This window comes from Limulus polyphemus, unplaced genomic scaffold (genome assembly GCF_000517525.1).
Source record: "Limulus polyphemus unplaced genomic scaffold, Limulus_polyphemus-2.1.2 Scaffold1291, whole genome shotgun sequence".
Classification (NCBI taxonomy): Eukaryota; Metazoa; Arthropoda; class Merostomata; order Xiphosura; family Limulidae; genus Limulus; species Limulus polyphemus.
In genome coordinates this window covers 265,023-284,695 of record NW_013666901.1, presented here as the reverse complement: position 1 = coordinate 284,695, position 19,673 = coordinate 265,023, and the positions used below count along the sequence as shown (strand labels likewise).

General features: G+C 31.7%; 1 protein-coding gene across 1 annotated transcript in view; it reads right to left on the bottom strand.

Moving 5' to 3' along the window:
• LOC106462964 (tyrosine-protein kinase Fer-like) overlaps positions 1 to 19,673 on the bottom strand; it is a 76,146-nt gene that overhangs the window by 6,863 nt on the left and 49,610 nt on the right. The window contains 4 exon segments of the mRNA XM_022390368.1: positions 466 to 589; positions 14,591 to 14,795; positions 15,759 to 15,950; positions 16,712 to 16,912. Coding sequence (XP_022246076.1) covers positions 466 to 589; positions 14,591 to 14,795; positions 15,759 to 15,950; positions 16,712 to 16,912 — 722 coding nt within the window.

Genomic DNA, 19,673 nt, shown 5'->3' with positions numbered 1-19,673 from the left:
CTAACATCTTATTTCCCCTTGATGTATTTATGACAAAGGTACTAATGCTATATGATGCCATCCATAATTTTGATCCACTAACCAGAGGGATGGCAGCCAGTCAGCAGCACCCTAATAATGTGGTTTGGGTTCTGCTTGAAAAACTAATACATTAAAATCTCATTCTGATATCTAATATCCAAAATATCATTTCTCACATAACTGTCTTCTTAAACTACTGTTAGAGCTTTCACATTTTTATAAACCACACTAAGGTGGAAAGTAAAAAACTATTTAATATAAAAAAAAAGAATTCTGATGTGGGGGAAAATGTCTCTGGAATGTTTTCACATTATTATGAAGTGTTTTTTTTAATAAAATTTGTATGATAATTTAGTTTTGGTATTCCATGATCGTACTTAAAGCTTATACTGTACATAATGAATTTAGTTCTAGATCATCTTACATGAAATTAAGATGACTCACCGATGAATGCAGTTCTGGTTTTCTAGGTATTCCATCCCTGCAGCTGCATCAATACACATAGCTATCAGGTCATTCAGCAAGAGTGAAGAACCATGATTCCTTAAAAAGTTCAATAAAGACCCACCTAGAAGAAATAAATATACAAAAATTAAAACCAAACTATAAATAAATAAAATAATCATGAATTCCAAAGAATTTTTCAACCAATCAAACTATTCAAAATGTTAAATTTCCCAGTTTTTAAATTTCTACACATATACATACATTGATACTCTAAGAGTGATACATCTTAAAGAATGCCCAAACAAAACATTAAATCTGTTTCTCATTTCCTGTAATAAACAATCATGCACTTAGATAAATTTAAAAAATTTCTTCAGGTGGGAGTGCTACATTTAGTTGCACTTTTTGTGAACAGGAAGTTTGTAGGCCTAGAGTAGCTTGAATCACTGCCCAAAAATAAGGTTACATACCACAATGATTGTGTAAGAGAGCTTGCCTGCTCAGGTATCTGTATCACCTATCTCTTTTAGGTTGAAGGTTATACAAAATGAAAGGTTTTTCAGAGGTTTGGACAAGTCAGTATGAGCTACAATAAACCCAAATATTCTTAAATGAGAACAACAAACCAGCCATTCTACTGAATTCTGGAATACAGGAGAAAGAGATAACAATGTGTGTGTGTGTATGTGAATTGGTGTTTATTCTGTGTTTTACATTTGGCTCAGTTTCAGTTTTCTTTGTATCCATGTTAATTTTATTCTTCTGCGAGCATTTCTTTTAAAACCTCCTGTTGGTTGCGGTTTTATCTGTGAACATTGTGTGTTCCTGTTGACTTCAGTTTGCTAGAAGTATAAACAGTACAAAATTGTGTCAGAAAGAGATTTTCACTAACCATTAGATAATTGACAGCCAAAACTGTAAAACTTTCTTCTGAAAACTTCATAGTAAAAAACATTCTTTCTTGACTTTTTATTATTATTATTTACTTGTTTATGTCTTACATTTATGTGTATCTATAACTATATAACATGCATAGTTGTATTTTGATATTTCAAAGAGAGGTAATTATTTCTTCCAGTTATGACAGAGTAAAATGTGATGATAGGTTTCAACTTTCACACTCCTCTTTTCTGTATCTCAGAGCCTTCTTTTCTTGAACCTTAATAAACTTTAGTCATGATTACTTACACAACGAGACAGCTGTGTTCTGTTCACTGTGGATACCAGAACTGGAATTTTAACATTATAAGGGTAAAGTCAAAGGAAACTCATTAATTAAATATAATAAAAATAAAGAATAAACAGCACAGAACAATTAAATATGATGATCAAATCTGTAATCTTGCAGTTACGACTAAACAAAATTGATGTTAGAAAACATTACGAATCACTTCCTTCAGTTGATTCTTATGCAAATCATATATTTCATGACCAGTCATGTGACCCAAAATGTCAATGATTGTTCAATCAACCTATGTTCATAAATGAATGTTTGGTACATGTGGTTTTATATTTTTTATAATTTAAATTTCCTTTCATTATGGAGTACAACCACCATAAACATCAAGGGAGGTCTGGCACATATGTTGCATTCTGAAAATCAAGATTATTGGAGTTATCCTAGACCACTCTTTGAAAAAGCTATTTTTGAGGGCATCACTAACATGTGGGGTCAGTTGATGGAACTGAAGTCCAATGAGTGTGAAAGATATTCCATTCAGTCAATTTATTCTTTTTCAAAGAACGTGTTGACCAACTTAGCATGGTGAAGGTTAGCAATATTACCAATACAACCAAAATTGAGGCCAATTGTACCAGCATACAAAAGTAAAAAGTTGTAGAATTTGACCCTTGTGTGTAACATCAGTAGTAACATTCCAAGAATACAGAGGTCAGTAAGTAAATGAGGTAGATCAAGTTCCAGATTCTCTATAAATCAACAGAGGCCTGTTATAAGGAAGCAGGGTAAAGTTAACTCACCTGCAAAAATAATACTGATCTACATGTTAGTCCACTGGATGTGCTCTTGGCATCATTGAAGCCAAGATGTTTTGAGCCTTGCTATGAGTGGAATGCATCTCACTGTCCTCTGGTCTCTTTCCACCCATCAACACCAGATTCAATCTCTGAGAAAGTACCCTATGATCATAATGAGTCAGAACTGACATATAGCAGTCACTTTGCTTGTACCTTGTCTATGTGTATGAACAATCATACATTGATTTGAAAGCAACTGTACATTCTACTAATGGCACTATGACAGACTGTAGCTAATTTGCAACAGCCTGCTTTGATTGGCTGGCTTTCATTTGTTCAGTGGCTTTTCACATCAGTAAAACATCCAGGATTCATCTTGATATCAATATCAATTACTTTCAACTCTGTGATTCACTTCAAAGTGATGACTGTATGTAGTATATTCAATGATGAAGAACCCACTTTGAGACTAATAATGCTTGGAGACGGCTTTAATGGGTAATGAAGAAAAACTTTAATACAAGTTTTTCTTCATTACCCATTAAAGCTGTCTCCAAGCATTGTATGTAGTATATGTTGAATTACCAACACCTTGTACAACAATGAACTGAGAGGGGTGATTGACATATTTTACATCTGTAGCTTCTCTCTTATTACAGTTACAATACACAAATTTTGATTATCCTTTAATTGTGTTGAAAAGTATATATAAAACAGGGGATAAAAAAAAATTCAGTTGTAAACAAAACATATACAAGACCAAATTGACAACTATAAGGTTATGCAAAAACAATGAAATTGATACTTAAAATCAATAACCAGTTAACAAAACAAGAACTGAAAATATTAGATAAGTATAATTTAAATTAGAAGATAAAATTAGAAAAGTTCAAAATAAAATATGACTTGATCCAACCAGGACAAACTGCACTTCTGAATAAAACAGAACTGGTTATAAGATTTGATAAAACAAACAAACTAAAGCTTTACATTACATATAAGGCATATTTTCACAGAAATGAGAAAATTCTGTCCACTGTTTCCATGAAACATCACTATCCAAAAAACAGCATGCACAGAGTCTCCTAGGTCTTCTGTATATATCTGTTTTTGGATATCAAGATGATAATCTCCACTACTGTTTCTCCTGTGGCAGGGGTACAGTTCCTTTTGGCATAAAGTGCATCCTCCATCCAGTTGATGGATTCACCCAGGTTCTCCGGTATAATAAGAGAAAGGCATTTTAGGAATAAGAGTTAACTTGGCAACATTGAAAATTTTTGATAGAATCAGGATGAAACTCTTCCTCTTGCCACTTTTTGGGAATGAGAAGATTTTTTCTGGATTGGGAATTAAGTGGTACTACTAAAGGTGGGCAGACACCTCACATTGATGTTGTCTAGTCATGGTATGTCCCTCCACAGGATAATATGCTGTAGATCAACTCCATTGCAGAGTTCTTCTCAGTAGGAGATGCACAAGGTGTAGGAGGGCCATAAACTGGTGTTGTGGTTGTGGCAGTAATGGTCTGGTTGTCTCCTTAGGTCTTTTAACCAACAGTGCCTCAGACAATCCAATACTAATGAAGGCTTGAACTGGCCATTTGTGACAACTGGTTTTAGCTACCTTGAGTCCTTTTTCATTCAGTCCAAGAACAACTTTCCAGGAGTTATTGGAACCAATCAAAATCTTCATAATTTTGTATAAAGTTTTCCATACTATTGGCTTACTTCACAGCTTTCAGGCAAACTTGTCTGTTCACACAAGATGGCCAGTGATCAAGAATCATAGTTTTTTTATGGTAAAAATCAAGATTAAAAATCCACATCAACTTAGCCCCCGATTCCTTAGAAATCCAGTTAGCATTGCAGACTTAAATATCACATCTAGTTAGATCATAACATCCTAGTAATAAGCTGCCAATCCAGATATAGCTTGCATACCACTTCTTGTATGAATAGTAAATGCAATTACTATACTGCAAAAATGCACTGCTGCAAGAAAATGTGAATGTTCAATCCATTAGTTTCCTGTTATACACTTGTACATACAGCCAGACCTCCAACCTTAGCACTTCCTTAACAATAGCCTTATCAGTAAGGAAGTACAGCCATTGACATACACACCACTGTGAGGTTGCTAAAACACAGCAATGGTTCCAGCGGGGTAAAAATATTTAACCTTCTGATTCCCTTCATTGGTTAGATTTACTTAAGTTAGGTCTACTAATTCACTGGAAGTAACCAATACTTCTAACCTTGTTATATACGATCATGTTCGTGATTAACCAAACATTCAGTTACAGCCACAAAGTTTGGATATTGTTATAATCTACAAATTGATTTTTTTTCTAACTCAATGTATCAGAAAAAAAATAGACACACTATGTTTTCCTTTACGCTGAGTGAACTAATATTTGTGATCTGACTTAATAAGATGATAGTAGTACATCATAGTCAACTATGACAGCCAAATATTTCCATTACCAGTTGTGTCACCTCATTTTTAGAGAAGGCAATATAGTCATATTTTTGCTTGGTTCTTCCACACATTGGGCACTGTCAATCAGCAGGAGGTTCAGACTGGTTACTGTAGAGTTCCTCAAGGTTCTTTGAATGACCACCAGCATACACTATCCTGTGACTTTTTTTCCCCCAGCTTGCAGCAGGTATGTTACATTTCTTAAGGTCTGTCTTAATACTGTCTTTATAGTAACTACTCTGACCTCCTTGTGTACACTTTCCTTGGGCTAGCTTAGAGTGAAACAGCTTTTTCAGCAGTCTGCTGTCAGGCATTCAGACAACATGACCAACCCATGTCGGCTGTGCCTTTCTGACCATTGCTTCAATGCCTGGTAGTTTAGCTCTTTAAAGTAGTTCTATGTCAGGGATCTTATATGGTCAATGTATTTCATAATTTTCCTAAGACAACTGACAGTGATTAAGTTTTTTAATATGGAGGGCAGAAGTCATCCAGATTTCACAGGCATAAAGATGTCAAAACTGCAGCAACATACACCTGTCTTGTGCCAAGTCTGATTCCTCACTTATCCCACAGTTTCTGGTGTAGGCTTCCAAAAACAGCATTGGCTTTAGCTATCCTGAGGTTCCCTCCTCACGTATAAGAGAAACTCAAGATAAAGTGCTACCTGGGTAGGTGAATTTTTCCATTGCTGTCAACACATGGATATCGATTTTGAAGAATGGGGTAGTATAAAGATTGCCAGGAACTGGTTTATACCATGACTTCAGTCTTTTTCAAGCTGATTGTTAAGCCAAATTGTTTACAGGCATTGGAGCAATTATCAGTTATAATCTGTAAATGTTCTTTGTTTGGGCTACTAGGGCACAATAATCAGCAAACAGAAACTTTCACCAGTTCTTCAAAACCTTTTGACTTAGCTTAGAGTCATTGCAGGTTGATGAGCTTATATTATATAAATATGCCAATGTCAAGGTCTTTGAAAGCATACAGCAGAACAGAAAATTGTGCTAAACAGGGTAGATATTATCATACAGCCCTGTTGTACCCAATTTGTCACCCAAAAAGTCTGGACACATCACCATCCTCATTTATTTTTGCCATCATAAAAATGGCATATCATGAACTTTTCAGGACTTCCAAATTTAGCAAGAAGTTTTCATAGACCTTTCATGCTAATGGTGTCAAAGGCCTTGGAGAGATCCACAAATATGAAATAAAAGTCCATGGGTTGTTCCATGCCTTTTTCCTGTAGCTGATTGATAGCAAATATATTATTGGTGCCCCTGCCAGAACAAAACCCACTATGGCTCTCAGGCAAACATCTTTCAAATGTCACTTCATAATAGTTCAACATGGTCCAAGCCAAAGTCTTCCCACCTATGACCAGTAGAGAGAGATGCTTCTATGGTTGTAACACACTGATGGGTTTCCTTTGTGCTTAACAAAATTTAGAAGGCATCTTCAACATCTTGCAGAACAGTTCCTTTATGCCATATTTGTTAAAACAGGTGTGTCAGTGTTTCAGCTAGATGTGCCTCTATATTTTAAGATCTCGGATGGTATGTCATCAGGGCCTAGTGCTTTCCCATTTCAGAAGAGTTTAATCATCTTGATGGTTTTGGGTAGTGTATATTCTTTTGCAAAATTCTCTTTCAGGTGGAGTTGTAGAAGACTATCTAGAGCCTCATCATTGATGTTAAATTTACAACTTATGAACATCTTGGTTGCTAAAATTACAAAATATTTCTCTGCCAACACCAATGAAAACAATAGGTAAGATATTTTTGTCACTTGGAGAGGTGTAGATAATCCTAGAAACCTTATGTTTCTTCCTCTCAGTGGAAAAGTATATGCATACAAATGATTCAGTTTAGGAACTAAATTTATTCTTTGTCAACAACAATTACACAAAGCACACTACATTTCCTCATAGATTTACAGCATCTTTTTCCTCATCGGTTACACAGTGGAGATCGCGCAAACCAATTGTCTTATCAACTTTAGCATCATTACGCTCACTATTCTTTGACTTCTCAAGTAACCAATGATAGATCCTCAGCTTACTGACATGGAATAGCAGCTTATAGTTCAATTCATTCAACTGTCAAAATAAAGACTGGTTCAGTAAGAACAGAGCTATTTATATGCTGTACAATCTCAGGCTGAGGCCAACATTCTCAAGATCAATAGGAATTCTATACATACCTACTATATGGTCAAGAAGTTTCCAGCCCATAACAGCCTGGTTTCAATTTCAATTATGAATCTTTGATATGCTAAGTACCATTTTTTTGGTTCTCAGTAATAGCCTGGGCCTTTGGTTCTCAGGAATAGTCTGGGCCTTGTGACAAAAATCCAAAATGTCTTTTCTCCCACTATTGTCCTTTCAGTGTAAGTTTCAGCAGTCTCTCAAAACTGGAAGTTGAATTACACAGGCTGAACTGTATAACAAAAATCACATAGTCCCTAACTATACTGAAAGCAATACTGGGTTTACTTTCATCACAGCCCTTGACTTGAAAGTAGCCAGATCTAGTGTACTGAACCAAAAGGCACATTCCAATGCATCTATACATTCATTTGTTCAAGGCCAAGTAAATGGCTCAATTCATATTATTGTGTTCACTTGCTTAAATTCTTACAAAATATTTACATCTCTCCTCCCATTTTCACAATCACCATCATAGACACAAGCATTCTCTGAAAATAGTATTTCATAGACAAATCAATTTAATTGCAAGATCTCCACTGACATGACAAAAATATAAGACCTAATTCTACCTAAATGTTTCTACTAAACTTTGCCTCAAAGCTACAAAAATACTGAAACAAGTCAAACCTTATTGTGTTATGTTAAACCTCTCACAACTGTTGATAGCTTGACAGGAGAATTTGTGATTTCTAGGTTGACCCTTATCTGTCTGACCATAATGCATAATCCTTTAAGCTAGCAAGTATTGATCTATATAGTTGCCAAACATTTCACATTTTTACCACACAAACATGGATAAACATAAACACAATAAATGTTTGTCAAGTAGAAGAGTTCATGGGATTTAGTCAGGTAATGGATTTATAATCAAAATGATGATTACACAAGTTTGTGAATTTAAACTTCATAAAGTTGTTTTGGTTTTAATAACAGATTTCCTATAATTCAGCTATGCAGATTTTGAAAATAATATAAATTTTTTCTATCATGTAAGGATTTTTTTACAACTCCGGAAGAAAAAACTTACTTAGATCAAATTATTATTTCGTTTACCACAATGAACATTTTTTATTATTATGTTTGGGTTCTAGAATGATTGATAAGACTCTCACGTCGCGATTGGTCTAGAGAAATCTATAGCCAGTGGTTGTCAACATTTTAAGCATAACAAAATATGACCCAATTTCCATGAAAATGATTCACTTATGTAAAAGTACATATGGCATTTTGTGAAAAATCTGTACATGATGGAGAAAAATGGATATCATTTTTGGATTCAGCGTACAGGAATTACTGTAAAACATATAAAAATTAAGACAAAACTATTGCAGGCCTGTGTTATTGTTCACATTTTTTAGATACATTTCTTAATTAAAACATTATTAAAATGCATATATACCATTAACAATCGAGAAATGTTCATTTATAAATCCTTAATAGAGTTTACTTTTTTAACTATAAACACTACACAATATTATTATGAATATAAATAAATTAGTGGATACCAATTACTCCAAGTTTATTAAAAAACAACAGATTACAGAACAATTATAATTACATAAATAACTGCACATCAAAACACCGAGCAAAGATTATTGTTACAAAATAAATACATTTTTAATTCCTCTAAAACTAAGCTGACTACAGATTAAAATGTCTTATGCATGACACACATATGCAATCAACAGTTTCTAGTCTTTCAAAAGTGAAAATATTTACTGCCTGTAAATGGACTTTTCCCTCCACTTTTCACATGCAGATATATATGCACATGCACAACGGATTTTTTTGGTTCAAAAATATTACTCAATCTTTTCCTAAACCATAACACATGGTGAGTCCAGTCAAGTGATACCAAGTCTAAATACATACATGATTGTAGCTACAAAGTGAAACAAACTGTGCTAAAGCTAGAGTGCTACTTTCTACTCTTAATCTGGAATTTCATAAATTGCCTTCACCACAAAATGCATTGGAATGTGTGGACTACATGCGTGAATCTTATATGGAAGACTTTTCTTTGTTCAAGTGAATGATGGAAGTCAATATTATTGTGGTGATTCAATTCTTGATAGTTATCCTCTTTATTTTTTACTGAATGTGTGAAAGGCAAAATCTGGATCTCAAAAAAAAAAGTTATAAATCTGTAACCACAAATAAAGAATAAATTTGATTTTGAATCAATAATACTTTCAGAAGTTGTGCTCGAATGTCTTTAATAAAGCATCATAACAGAGTAATTAACCACCAGATGATCCTATAAATTTATAGACCTTATGATATTCACTACAGTATATGGATGTCACATAACAGGGGTCAAAATATGTTTGTTTTTGTTTGTCTTCTCTGTATTATCAACATCTTAAGGACAATTCACAAACAAAGCATCATTTAACAAGTAGTGTTTACACTCATTTCTAACTTAAATCCAAATCCACTGGACAAGCATGTAAGTACGTTTAGAGTAGATAGGTATCTTATCAGACTGGCAACAGAATTATCAGTATGGTAGATTAAATTCAATATAAGTACAGTTAATTCCATCTGCTGTACTGATGATTATACTGCTTTCAAACAACATCCTTCATTTGTTCAAACTTTTGTGCAGCTTTCTGTTTACCAAATTGAATCATCTCAAACATTTAAGTAAACTATTTTTGTATTTTATAGGTTACTAATTATCTATATATACTTTTTTTTATTATAACCTTGTAGTAAATTCATTTTCTTTCCATATTGTAGTTTGATTTGTAAATAAAGTAGATGTAATGACCAAAAACTCTTGAACTTGCATGTCCACAAATCCAGTTTTTCAAAAATGTGCATCTGTAGCCTCTAAATACTAGTTGATTTCAGAAAATTATGTATATAAATGTTAAAGGAAAGGTAATATGAGGGTAATCATACCATTTTTTCAAAGATATAGAAGCAGAAAAAAAAAACATTTGTAGGCCTAAGCGAAATGCAAGTGCTATCATGCATAATTCTAATCTTCCGAAAGCAGTGCAGGTTTTTTTCAAGCAAACTGCTAATATCATTATAGTAAGGGGTTCTTTGGAAATCTACAAAACATTCTGCTTATTATGATTGGTGTCATTTATCCACTGAAAAATGCTTGGAAAATTTTAATTTATTTTTCCAGTGCATAAGTACAGGTTTTGAAGAGAAACTTTAAGAAAACGAACAGAGAAAATACTCCTAAAACCTTACCTTGAGTAGCAGAAAACTCCAGAAAGAGCAGTCAAAAAACAAAAAGTTAACAAGTATTATATGCTTACTGTAGTGGTTGCGTTATGTAAATATATATATATATATATATATCATGTGCAAGTCATAAGTGATTATTTTTTGGCAGTCTGAAACATTTTCAAAAAACCTCATTTTCTATTTTTCTGTTAATTCAGTAATAAACACAACATTGAATATTTGTAAAAATATTTAACATGTTTAGCAAGCACTTCTTCCAACATTAATTAGCTGAAGTAGGTGAAACAAGTCCTCTAACAAAATAATAAGAAAGTCCATTTATGCAAATTTTATTAAGCCAATGATTTATGATTTTTACAACAGTTAAGCATACCAGTTCCACTGCTTGAGAAAAACAAACAAACATAGATTCTACTTTTTTTTTAATTTAAAATTTGTGAAATGTGGAAATGTTGAGTGTACTTGTAATTAAAATTACTTTTTTCAAGATATTTACTTTTTTTCTGCACAGAAAACCATTTTTCAAATGCAATTTTATAATTTTTTTTCCTTCTGAATTTTAGCGGTTTCTTAGCATCAACAAAATTTCATAAGTTCCAAATATATCTGTTGGTTTTACAGCAAAGGTACTAAAGGCTATCTGCTACCATCCCCAATTTTGAAATGCAAACCACAGGGAAAGCAACTGACAAGCAGAAATCACCAGCAACCCTTCGGCTGCCCCACATCAACAAAAAGTTGGTATGATCATCACACAAAAATGTACCCATGGCTGAAAAATTGGGCATATTCAGGTTTATATCAAATTTTACATTGACCTACATTACTTTTTCCATAAAAAAAAACCCTATAAACCTAAAAATTCAAGACCAAAATCACTAATCATTATACAACCATGCCTTTTATGATTCAATGAATATTTTAAATAACATCAGTTTCAACAAAAATTTGTAAGCCTCCTGTATATTTCCATTTCTATATTTTGCACACCTCGCCCCCCCCCTTTTTTTTTACATGTAAGCAACCCATCATAATGAGTTCATTTCATATTTTTTAATCCAATTTCATTGGAAATTATGTGCTCAACTAATCACTGGCTCTCTACAAAAAGTAAAAAAAAAATTCTAAATTACATCATAACTAAAACACGTATTCAAAAGTAAACATTTCTGAACAAAACAACAATCAAACATGCAACAACTGTTTGATTCAGGGCAACAATTGTAGAGAACATCTTGGAGAACTAACAACCTTCTTGTGCTACCTTTGTAGAATTTAGCCCTCCAAAATTATCTCTCCTTACATTACCCAGAATCGGGTACTTGTATGCATTTCACCTTCGTTTTTTTATCACGAACACTGCTCTTTCATCAGTAGTATCTTGCTACCACCCAACAGAGCTGTCTCTCTCTTAATATAATGTTGTTATTTTTTTACACCAAATGCTTTGATTGTGGAATGATGACTAAATGATGATTGATGAATAACAAACTAAAATATTAAACTAAGATTTAAAAAATTCTGGGAATTTTAACATCTAAAACTTATACTTGTTTAGCATTAATGCTCTGAATATTTCTGAACTATTACCAAACTTAAATCATACGTATAGCAATCAGCCAACAAAAATTGAGATATTTATAATAATATCAGAAGGTCGAAGGAAAACTTAAAATTCATACATTTTTAAAATCTGTCACTTAAAAAGCTATATGATAATGTATATATCGAAAGTATGTAGCTTTTTTATTATTGCATTTTACATGTCTTGCTATTTTAGAATTCATATTTTAATTCTATTAAGAGTCCTTGATGACACGCTCCTCCTGGAGTTTTCTACTTAACGTGAGGTACGTTGAAACATCATCGCTTTGCTTTTCTCTTTCTTTAGCTACGTGTAAAAGATCAATTAGTCCAAATACACCAATAACTGAGAAGAGAAAAAAAAAGTATATTATAGCACTGGTAACCAAGTCACTTTAATTAGCAATTTTGATAGTTACCATCTTCTTTATCAATCATTCTACAAGTAAAGGGATCTTAAAAAATTCTCCTACCTAACTCTGTGTCAAGCTAAAATAAAGTGTGTGTATGTGAGCACGCATGTGCATGATCCCTTGAAGTAGTTTTGGATTGTAAAAAAAAAAAATATTTTTTATTCTTTCACTACCTTTGTATTGGATCTCTCAACAGTGATCGCCTTACTGGCCCATGTTGATCTGACTAATTTTATAAGCTGCACTATTTCCTATAGATAATTTTCCAGATGGTTCTGCTATGATTAGTGTCTAGCAAAAAGCTTCGGCATATATTTCCTTTGCAACATCTAAACCAACAATTGGTCCAGTTATCAACGCTATTTTCAAGTTTTGAACATCTCGACCTTCAAGATCTACATATCTACATGTGCTGATGTTTCCGTTTATCAACGTTATATTTTATGATCTGTGCAAGAACTTAGTTAACAGATGTTTCCACACATAAAAGCTATCTTCAAGTTTTGTACACCAAAAGAGGTTTTGTAGAAGCTACCTTATGTTGTGCGACAGGGATGAAAATAGCGTTCTCTAAAAAAGCTTGAAAACTAACTATTCATTAGCTTTATCGATGTAGTACAACTAAAATCATAGTCAAACATGATTCAGTATAAAAGTCCTGTTAGGTTGAGTTGGTAACACTGGATCTAATCTTATTTATGGAGTCACATTTTTATATTTTGAAATAAGTAGCAGCAACACTAACAAAAAATTAAAACCAAAAAGTACAGTAATGCAAGCCAACAATCTCCACTTGTATAAGATAAACAATATTGACACTTTACATTAAAACTACCTGATGAAACCTGAACAATAAAGTGTACCTGGTTAATCCTCTACGAACCGAAGAAGCAAATTTCATTTTCTATCTTCTCATAGTGGAAATACTTATCCAAACTATATGAAACTTACTACAAACTTGATAAACAGTATCTAGTTTGGGCATTAAAAAAATTATTGCAATTTAATTTAGTTTTATTATTATTTTACTTAAGTTATGAAATTTTAAAATTTTATTACGAAACACTGTTTTAAAAAAAATATTAAACATACTTCCTTTACATTTGAAATTTCAATTGCTTTTCAAAGTTGATTACATAAAGTTCCAATTTATATACCCAATCAGTTTCCACTTGATTTATATTGATAAACATATTTCTTTTGATACATTATTTTGCTAATTGCAGTAGTAACTACTTCCATCTATAACTCATAAAAACACTGTAGAAATTGACAAAGATTTATCAGTGACCTAGGACATTACCCTCCAGACTAGCATCAAGGTAAAAGCATTTTTGCTGACAATATTCTTGGTTAAAATCATTTTATATTTAATAATATAATTTCTTTTCAATAAAGTACAATGATTTGAGATACATTTGAGTCATCAGATATTTTGCTGTAACCTATTGCACTCTTTAAACTTAATTAGGCTTACCTCATATCTTGTTATACAAGAAAATTTCCATAGCTTTCAAACAAATTTAAATGAACTCGCAAACATTTTCAGAAACAAAAAGAACATTTAAAGAAACTATAAAACATCTTCCCAGAAATGTGGTTTGTTCTAAACTTCCCAACAGATTCCACTGTTTTTCTCTGCAAGAACTAGTAAGGGCTTGTCATTTTCCCACTCAAACAAATTACTTCTCAAAGCACTATATTCACTATAGATTGATGTAAATTGTTTATAATCTGCTCTATCCAGTGGTATCTAAACCTTTTATGTAGTTATTTTCAAAGTTGAACTTCATTATAGTTGTCCAAGTCACATGCTATTAAGTTATAAAAGGGTGGAACTAAGAGGCTGTACCAATAAAATCAGAAAAAGAATGAGTGAGGAACAAAATCTTAAAGAATTACATTCTCAAGAGATATTATTTTCTTAGCAAACATAAACCTACACTTCGTAATTGGCAGAAAAATTCTAAACATCTTGTTAAATGTGCGGAAAAATGTAAATTTGAAAATTTTTCATTTTTCTATGGAATTTACACTAAATTGTAATTTGTACATGCCAAAAATATTGATTTTCAAGTATTTTTGAATAAAAAAATTGTTAAAATGAAATTATTATTTCTATTTTTACTCGAATTTTGATGTGTAGGTGTGCAATCTAAATCTGAAAGGTGCTCTATGGTCCAGATAGTGTTAAAGATGTACATTATGAAAGTTACACTATCAATACTTTCAAAAACTAACTCACCAGGTACAAGTTCCATTACTATCATGATAGGCTGCTTCTGTACACATATTCCAATAAATTTCACAATATTTGGATGGTTATATTGTTTTAGAATGCGACCCTCTAGCAAAAACTTTTTCTTTTGTTCCTCAGGAAGGTTTACACGGCACGTCTTTATTGCCACATTGAAATTTATTTGTAATAATTGTGAACTTAATCATAAACTCTCAGTGGGTTATTTAGACAGCCCGTTTATCCAATTAATATCTCATAACTTGACTGTTTTAATAAATAAGTTTTATACTTTTGATTCAATTTTGATAGGGAAATTTTGGTGATGTTTACAAAGGAAAATTAAGATTAACAGGACAAGAAAAATTAAAATTAGTTATCCATGAAGCAGATTTATGCTTCAATTCATTTGTTTGTTATTGAAAAATGTAGATTACACTATATTCAGCTGGTTTTCAGAATTATCCTAAATATTATGACAAATATCCAGTGTTTCAACTGGCCCACATACATATGTAGCTAGTTTATTGTTAGAATTTGTTGCAGCTAAATTCAAAATTTATATGCCTCTAACTTAATTAAATAAGGGAAATTAACTTTTATTTTTCGTTTATAATTCCATTTTACTACATATGTTAATTACATTTTAAACCATAAAAAAACAGATTATATAAAAAAAAATGTTTTAAATATTTTTGCCAGAGTACAGCATAACGAAATTTATTTGTAATAATTCTTAACTTAATTTTACTTTTCGTTTATAATTCCATTTTACTACATATGTTACTTACATTTTAGACCATGAAAAAACAGATTATAAAAAAAAATTAGTTTTAAATATCTTTGCCATAGTACGGCATAAAGTCTACAGCACATCCTGACAGCTTAGGCTTAAACATTCAGTTATAAATCATTCTTGAAGAAAAAAAATGTTTATTAAATATATTAATACAAGTAGGCCACTGAAAAGAAAGATTTGTGAGTATGCTGTTCACTAATTTCAACAAATAATTCCAATTTAAAACGTATTTATTATAAAATAAACAGTATAGTATCTATGGTTACAGCACTTCACTAGGTTAACTACTGATTTTAGAACATATGTAAAAATTTCATACAATATGTTTTAAGAAAATGTTATTAGAATAAAAATTATAATAACCTAGTAAAAATTAACATAATTGTCACTAACCCTTCCAATCTTTTCTATTAAATCAATGTCATCATTATTTAACTCCCATCTTTCTCGAGAAACAGGAGTTTTTAGAATTGCTCCTGATTTTGCTGTAACAGGTAGACCCGAGTGATGTTGGTATTGTATCAGCTCACGAATAGTAGCAAAAACTGGACCTTCAAACCTATATCCTCCCTAAGTTAGTAACAAAATCAACAGACTCTGCAACACAACTTACTAATCACTTTTATAAATTACTTGATATGCAAGTGAAGCTCAGTAGTTTTTGGTGTTATCAGTGCTTCAATTCTACTTAAAAGCTTTAGATAGCTGAAACATTCAAATAATGTCTTATTGATCTATAACATTAAAATTATATAAACACTATTAAAAGTAAAGAAATTGGAAATTTTAGTGAACACACTGGGCCATACAATACTTTCTTTCAATATGGCTTGTGTTAAAATTGATCCTTCATTCAATTATATTTTTAAAATACCTTTCACAAGTTGCTTCAACCAACAAATAACTATACGAGAATTTAAAACTACATTTCAGAAAACTTGGTTTATAAAGTTTTATTTATGAAATTCACATTCTTACAGTGGATAAATAATGACAAAATTAAAAGATAAAATGATATTGAACTTTTGCATGGTATTAAAATATATATAGAAATGTAATTGTACATAAAGAAATTTTAGTTCATTTTCTAGCCACATTAATTATAAAAATAATTTAAGCAAACAAAAATGTATAGTCAGTATTGACTCAGTTATCACTTAATATCATTATTAATGTATTTCAAATTTTGTATTTATGAAATAGGTTTTTTAAACAAAATTCCAGAGTCAATCCATTATGAATATTAGGTCAGATATATGAAAAAGAAAATATATACAATTTTAAGTTACAAAGGGTAATTTTACTCAACAATAAATACAGGAATAACATACCTCAACAGTTGTCTGTATAATAAAATGCTTGTGACCTTGCCAACAAATTGACAGAACTATTTGTCTCTCTTCATTCCTTGTAGTCTCCCTTACCAAAAAGTCTCCATCATTCCTGAGTAACCGGACAACTTCTTCACGAGGTAAGACTCCATGAAACCAATCTTCATCCTGCAGGCTTCTATACCCAGGATTCTCCCTGGCCTGAAAATAATAGTTAAAAAAAGACAATTTTATATGTTGGAATACTGGAATAATTAATGATGTAAATCCTAATCTGTACAAAAAAAAAAAAAAAAGTGAAAAATTATAAAGTCAAAATGTCAAATTTTAAACAGATGTTGGTTTAGCTGAAAACTGGATTCTAACGAATTCTAAGATTAATCCTTAACCATTAGGATGATTTGTGATGGGGGTTCATACAAATCCAAAAAAATAATAACATTATATTACTATGTTAAAGAATAAAAAACATTATTATTAAAATATGCAAAAATTAGTAATTATGCGACTAAAATAATACAGGCCAACCATTATAATAATTAAGGGTGAAGTAGTGTCTATATCAGTCCTATTGAACTCCCAGGTTAAACAACCTTGTCTCTGAGTAATGAGGGAAGCTAAAAGGAGCTCTGATGAACCATAAGATTAATCATTTCCAGCCCAGTATCTTGGGTTATATTAAAAGGGCAAAATAATATCAAAAAGTTGGAAACATTATGTGTGATCTTTACTCTTAAATTACCTCCAAAATAAAATTATAACCAAAATGCTGAGATTTTATAATTTCCTTTGGATGTAAACTTTATTGAAGAAGTAATTAAAAAAAAAGAATGAGAACTGTTAACCCTATTTTTTTTCTTCATGTTGTAATTATTATTGAGATGGAAGAAATAATTCAAATTCCTGCCTGTGTAGATGCAACTTGTCAGTGGACAAAACTAAGCAGTAAATCTAGTAACTCTTCATTTGTTTGAGGCTTATTTTTAGATCAAATAGCTTTAAAACAGTGAATGTTGTCCATTAGTTGTTTGTTTGTTGAATTTCACTCAAAGCTACTATCTCTACCATACCTTTAACTTAGAATAGTCAACTATTCAAAAGCGCTCGAGTTTTGGGTCTCATTTTGAAAATATTACAACTTTTGTAGGTGATCCTTTGTGCTAACTACTTAACCTGGATTCCTAACTTAGAGATGGACTAGAGGAATTCAGTTAGTCAACACCATTTACTTTTGGGCTACTCTTTACCAATTTAAAATGGGACTGACCATCAGATTATAACTTCCCCACAGCTAAAATGGCAAGAATGTTCAATGATGATGGGGTTCAAACTCATGTCATGCAAATTGGAAGTCAAGCATTAACCACCAGGTCATTTCATGTCCTTTGCAGTTGGTGATGTCAATAATTATAAAATATCTGCATATTTTTCTTATATTTTCAAAGCTTATGAAGCTAACAAAATCGTAAATACATCATCTGTAATCTATTTTCTTTCTTGCAACCTATTTGCCATATAGCTGTCTTCCTTCCTTGCATAGTTACATTAGTTTGAAATCATTTAAAATTTCTTATGATGTATCCAGGTGCCTCAAAGCTAATCAGGCCTTTTATCTTGTAAAATACTAATGATGTAACCCATAATAAATTAACTGAAGGAGCTTCCCTCCATGTTTGTTTATTTTACTAAAGTAATGTCTCAGCAGTTAACTTTCTGTTTACGAGAACTCACAAGTTTTATAACTTGGTCATCATCAAGCTGACCAGTACTAGAATCATACATTACATTTTTTTAAATACATTCACATATATTAATAGGAGAACACAAACAAATTTTATATATAAAATAAAGTGAGATGAATATTATCTATTTACATTAGTTTTAATACTTAAGACAATTTTATTTGCACCATTTCTTTCAATATATGATACCATTACACCTACTATGGTATACATATATTAATAAGGAGAACACAGTCAAGTGTTATATATATATATATATATATATAAAATAAAGTGAGATAAATATTATCTATTTATATTAGTTTTAATACACAAGATGATTTTTATTTCACCATTTCTTTCAACATACAATACCATTACGCCTACTATGGTATACATATGAAAACTGACTTTTAAGTCAATGGTTATGTGGGAAATGCACAATGGTGTAGTTAGTAGTTATATTATGTAGTGATCTGATTTTATTATAAATGAAATTCACAAAAATAAAATTCAAATATATATTTTAGAAGATTCCACAGATCTTGTGCTATGTGTTTGAAGTGCCCGTGTTTCAAATATGGTCATTTTTATGAGTTATTAATAATGCCAAAGGTGGCATTATATCTGCCAATGGTCTTTAAAGGCTGAAGTAACTTTGCCTGTGATCATGTAGAGTAGCTATACAAGTTGTAATCAACCCCGAGATTAAGTAACTGTTGGTGAGTGTTGGTGAGGAAAGTGGTTGTGCGAGTTCTGATGAACTCCAAGATTAAATAGCTTTGTCTGTGATAAGGAAAGTGGTTATATACGTCGTAATGAGCACCAAGATTAAATAGCTTTGTCTGTGATAAGGAAAGTGGTTATATACGTCGTAATGAGCACCAAGATTAAATAGCTTTGTCTGTGATAAGGAAAGTGGTTATATACGTCGTAATGAACTCCAAGATTAAATAGCTTTGTCTGTGATAAGGAAAGTGGTTATATACGTCGTAATGAACACCAAGATTAAATAACTTTGTCTGTGATAAGGAAAGTGGTTATATACGTCGTAATGAGCACCAAGATTAAATAGCTTTGTCTGTGATAAGGAAAGTGGTTATTTACGTCGTAATGAGCACCAAGATTAAATAGCTTTGTCTGTGATAAGGAGTGGTTATGTACGTCATAATGAACACCAAGATTAAATAGCTTTGTCTGTGATAAGGAGTGGTTATATACGTTGTAATGAACACCAAGAT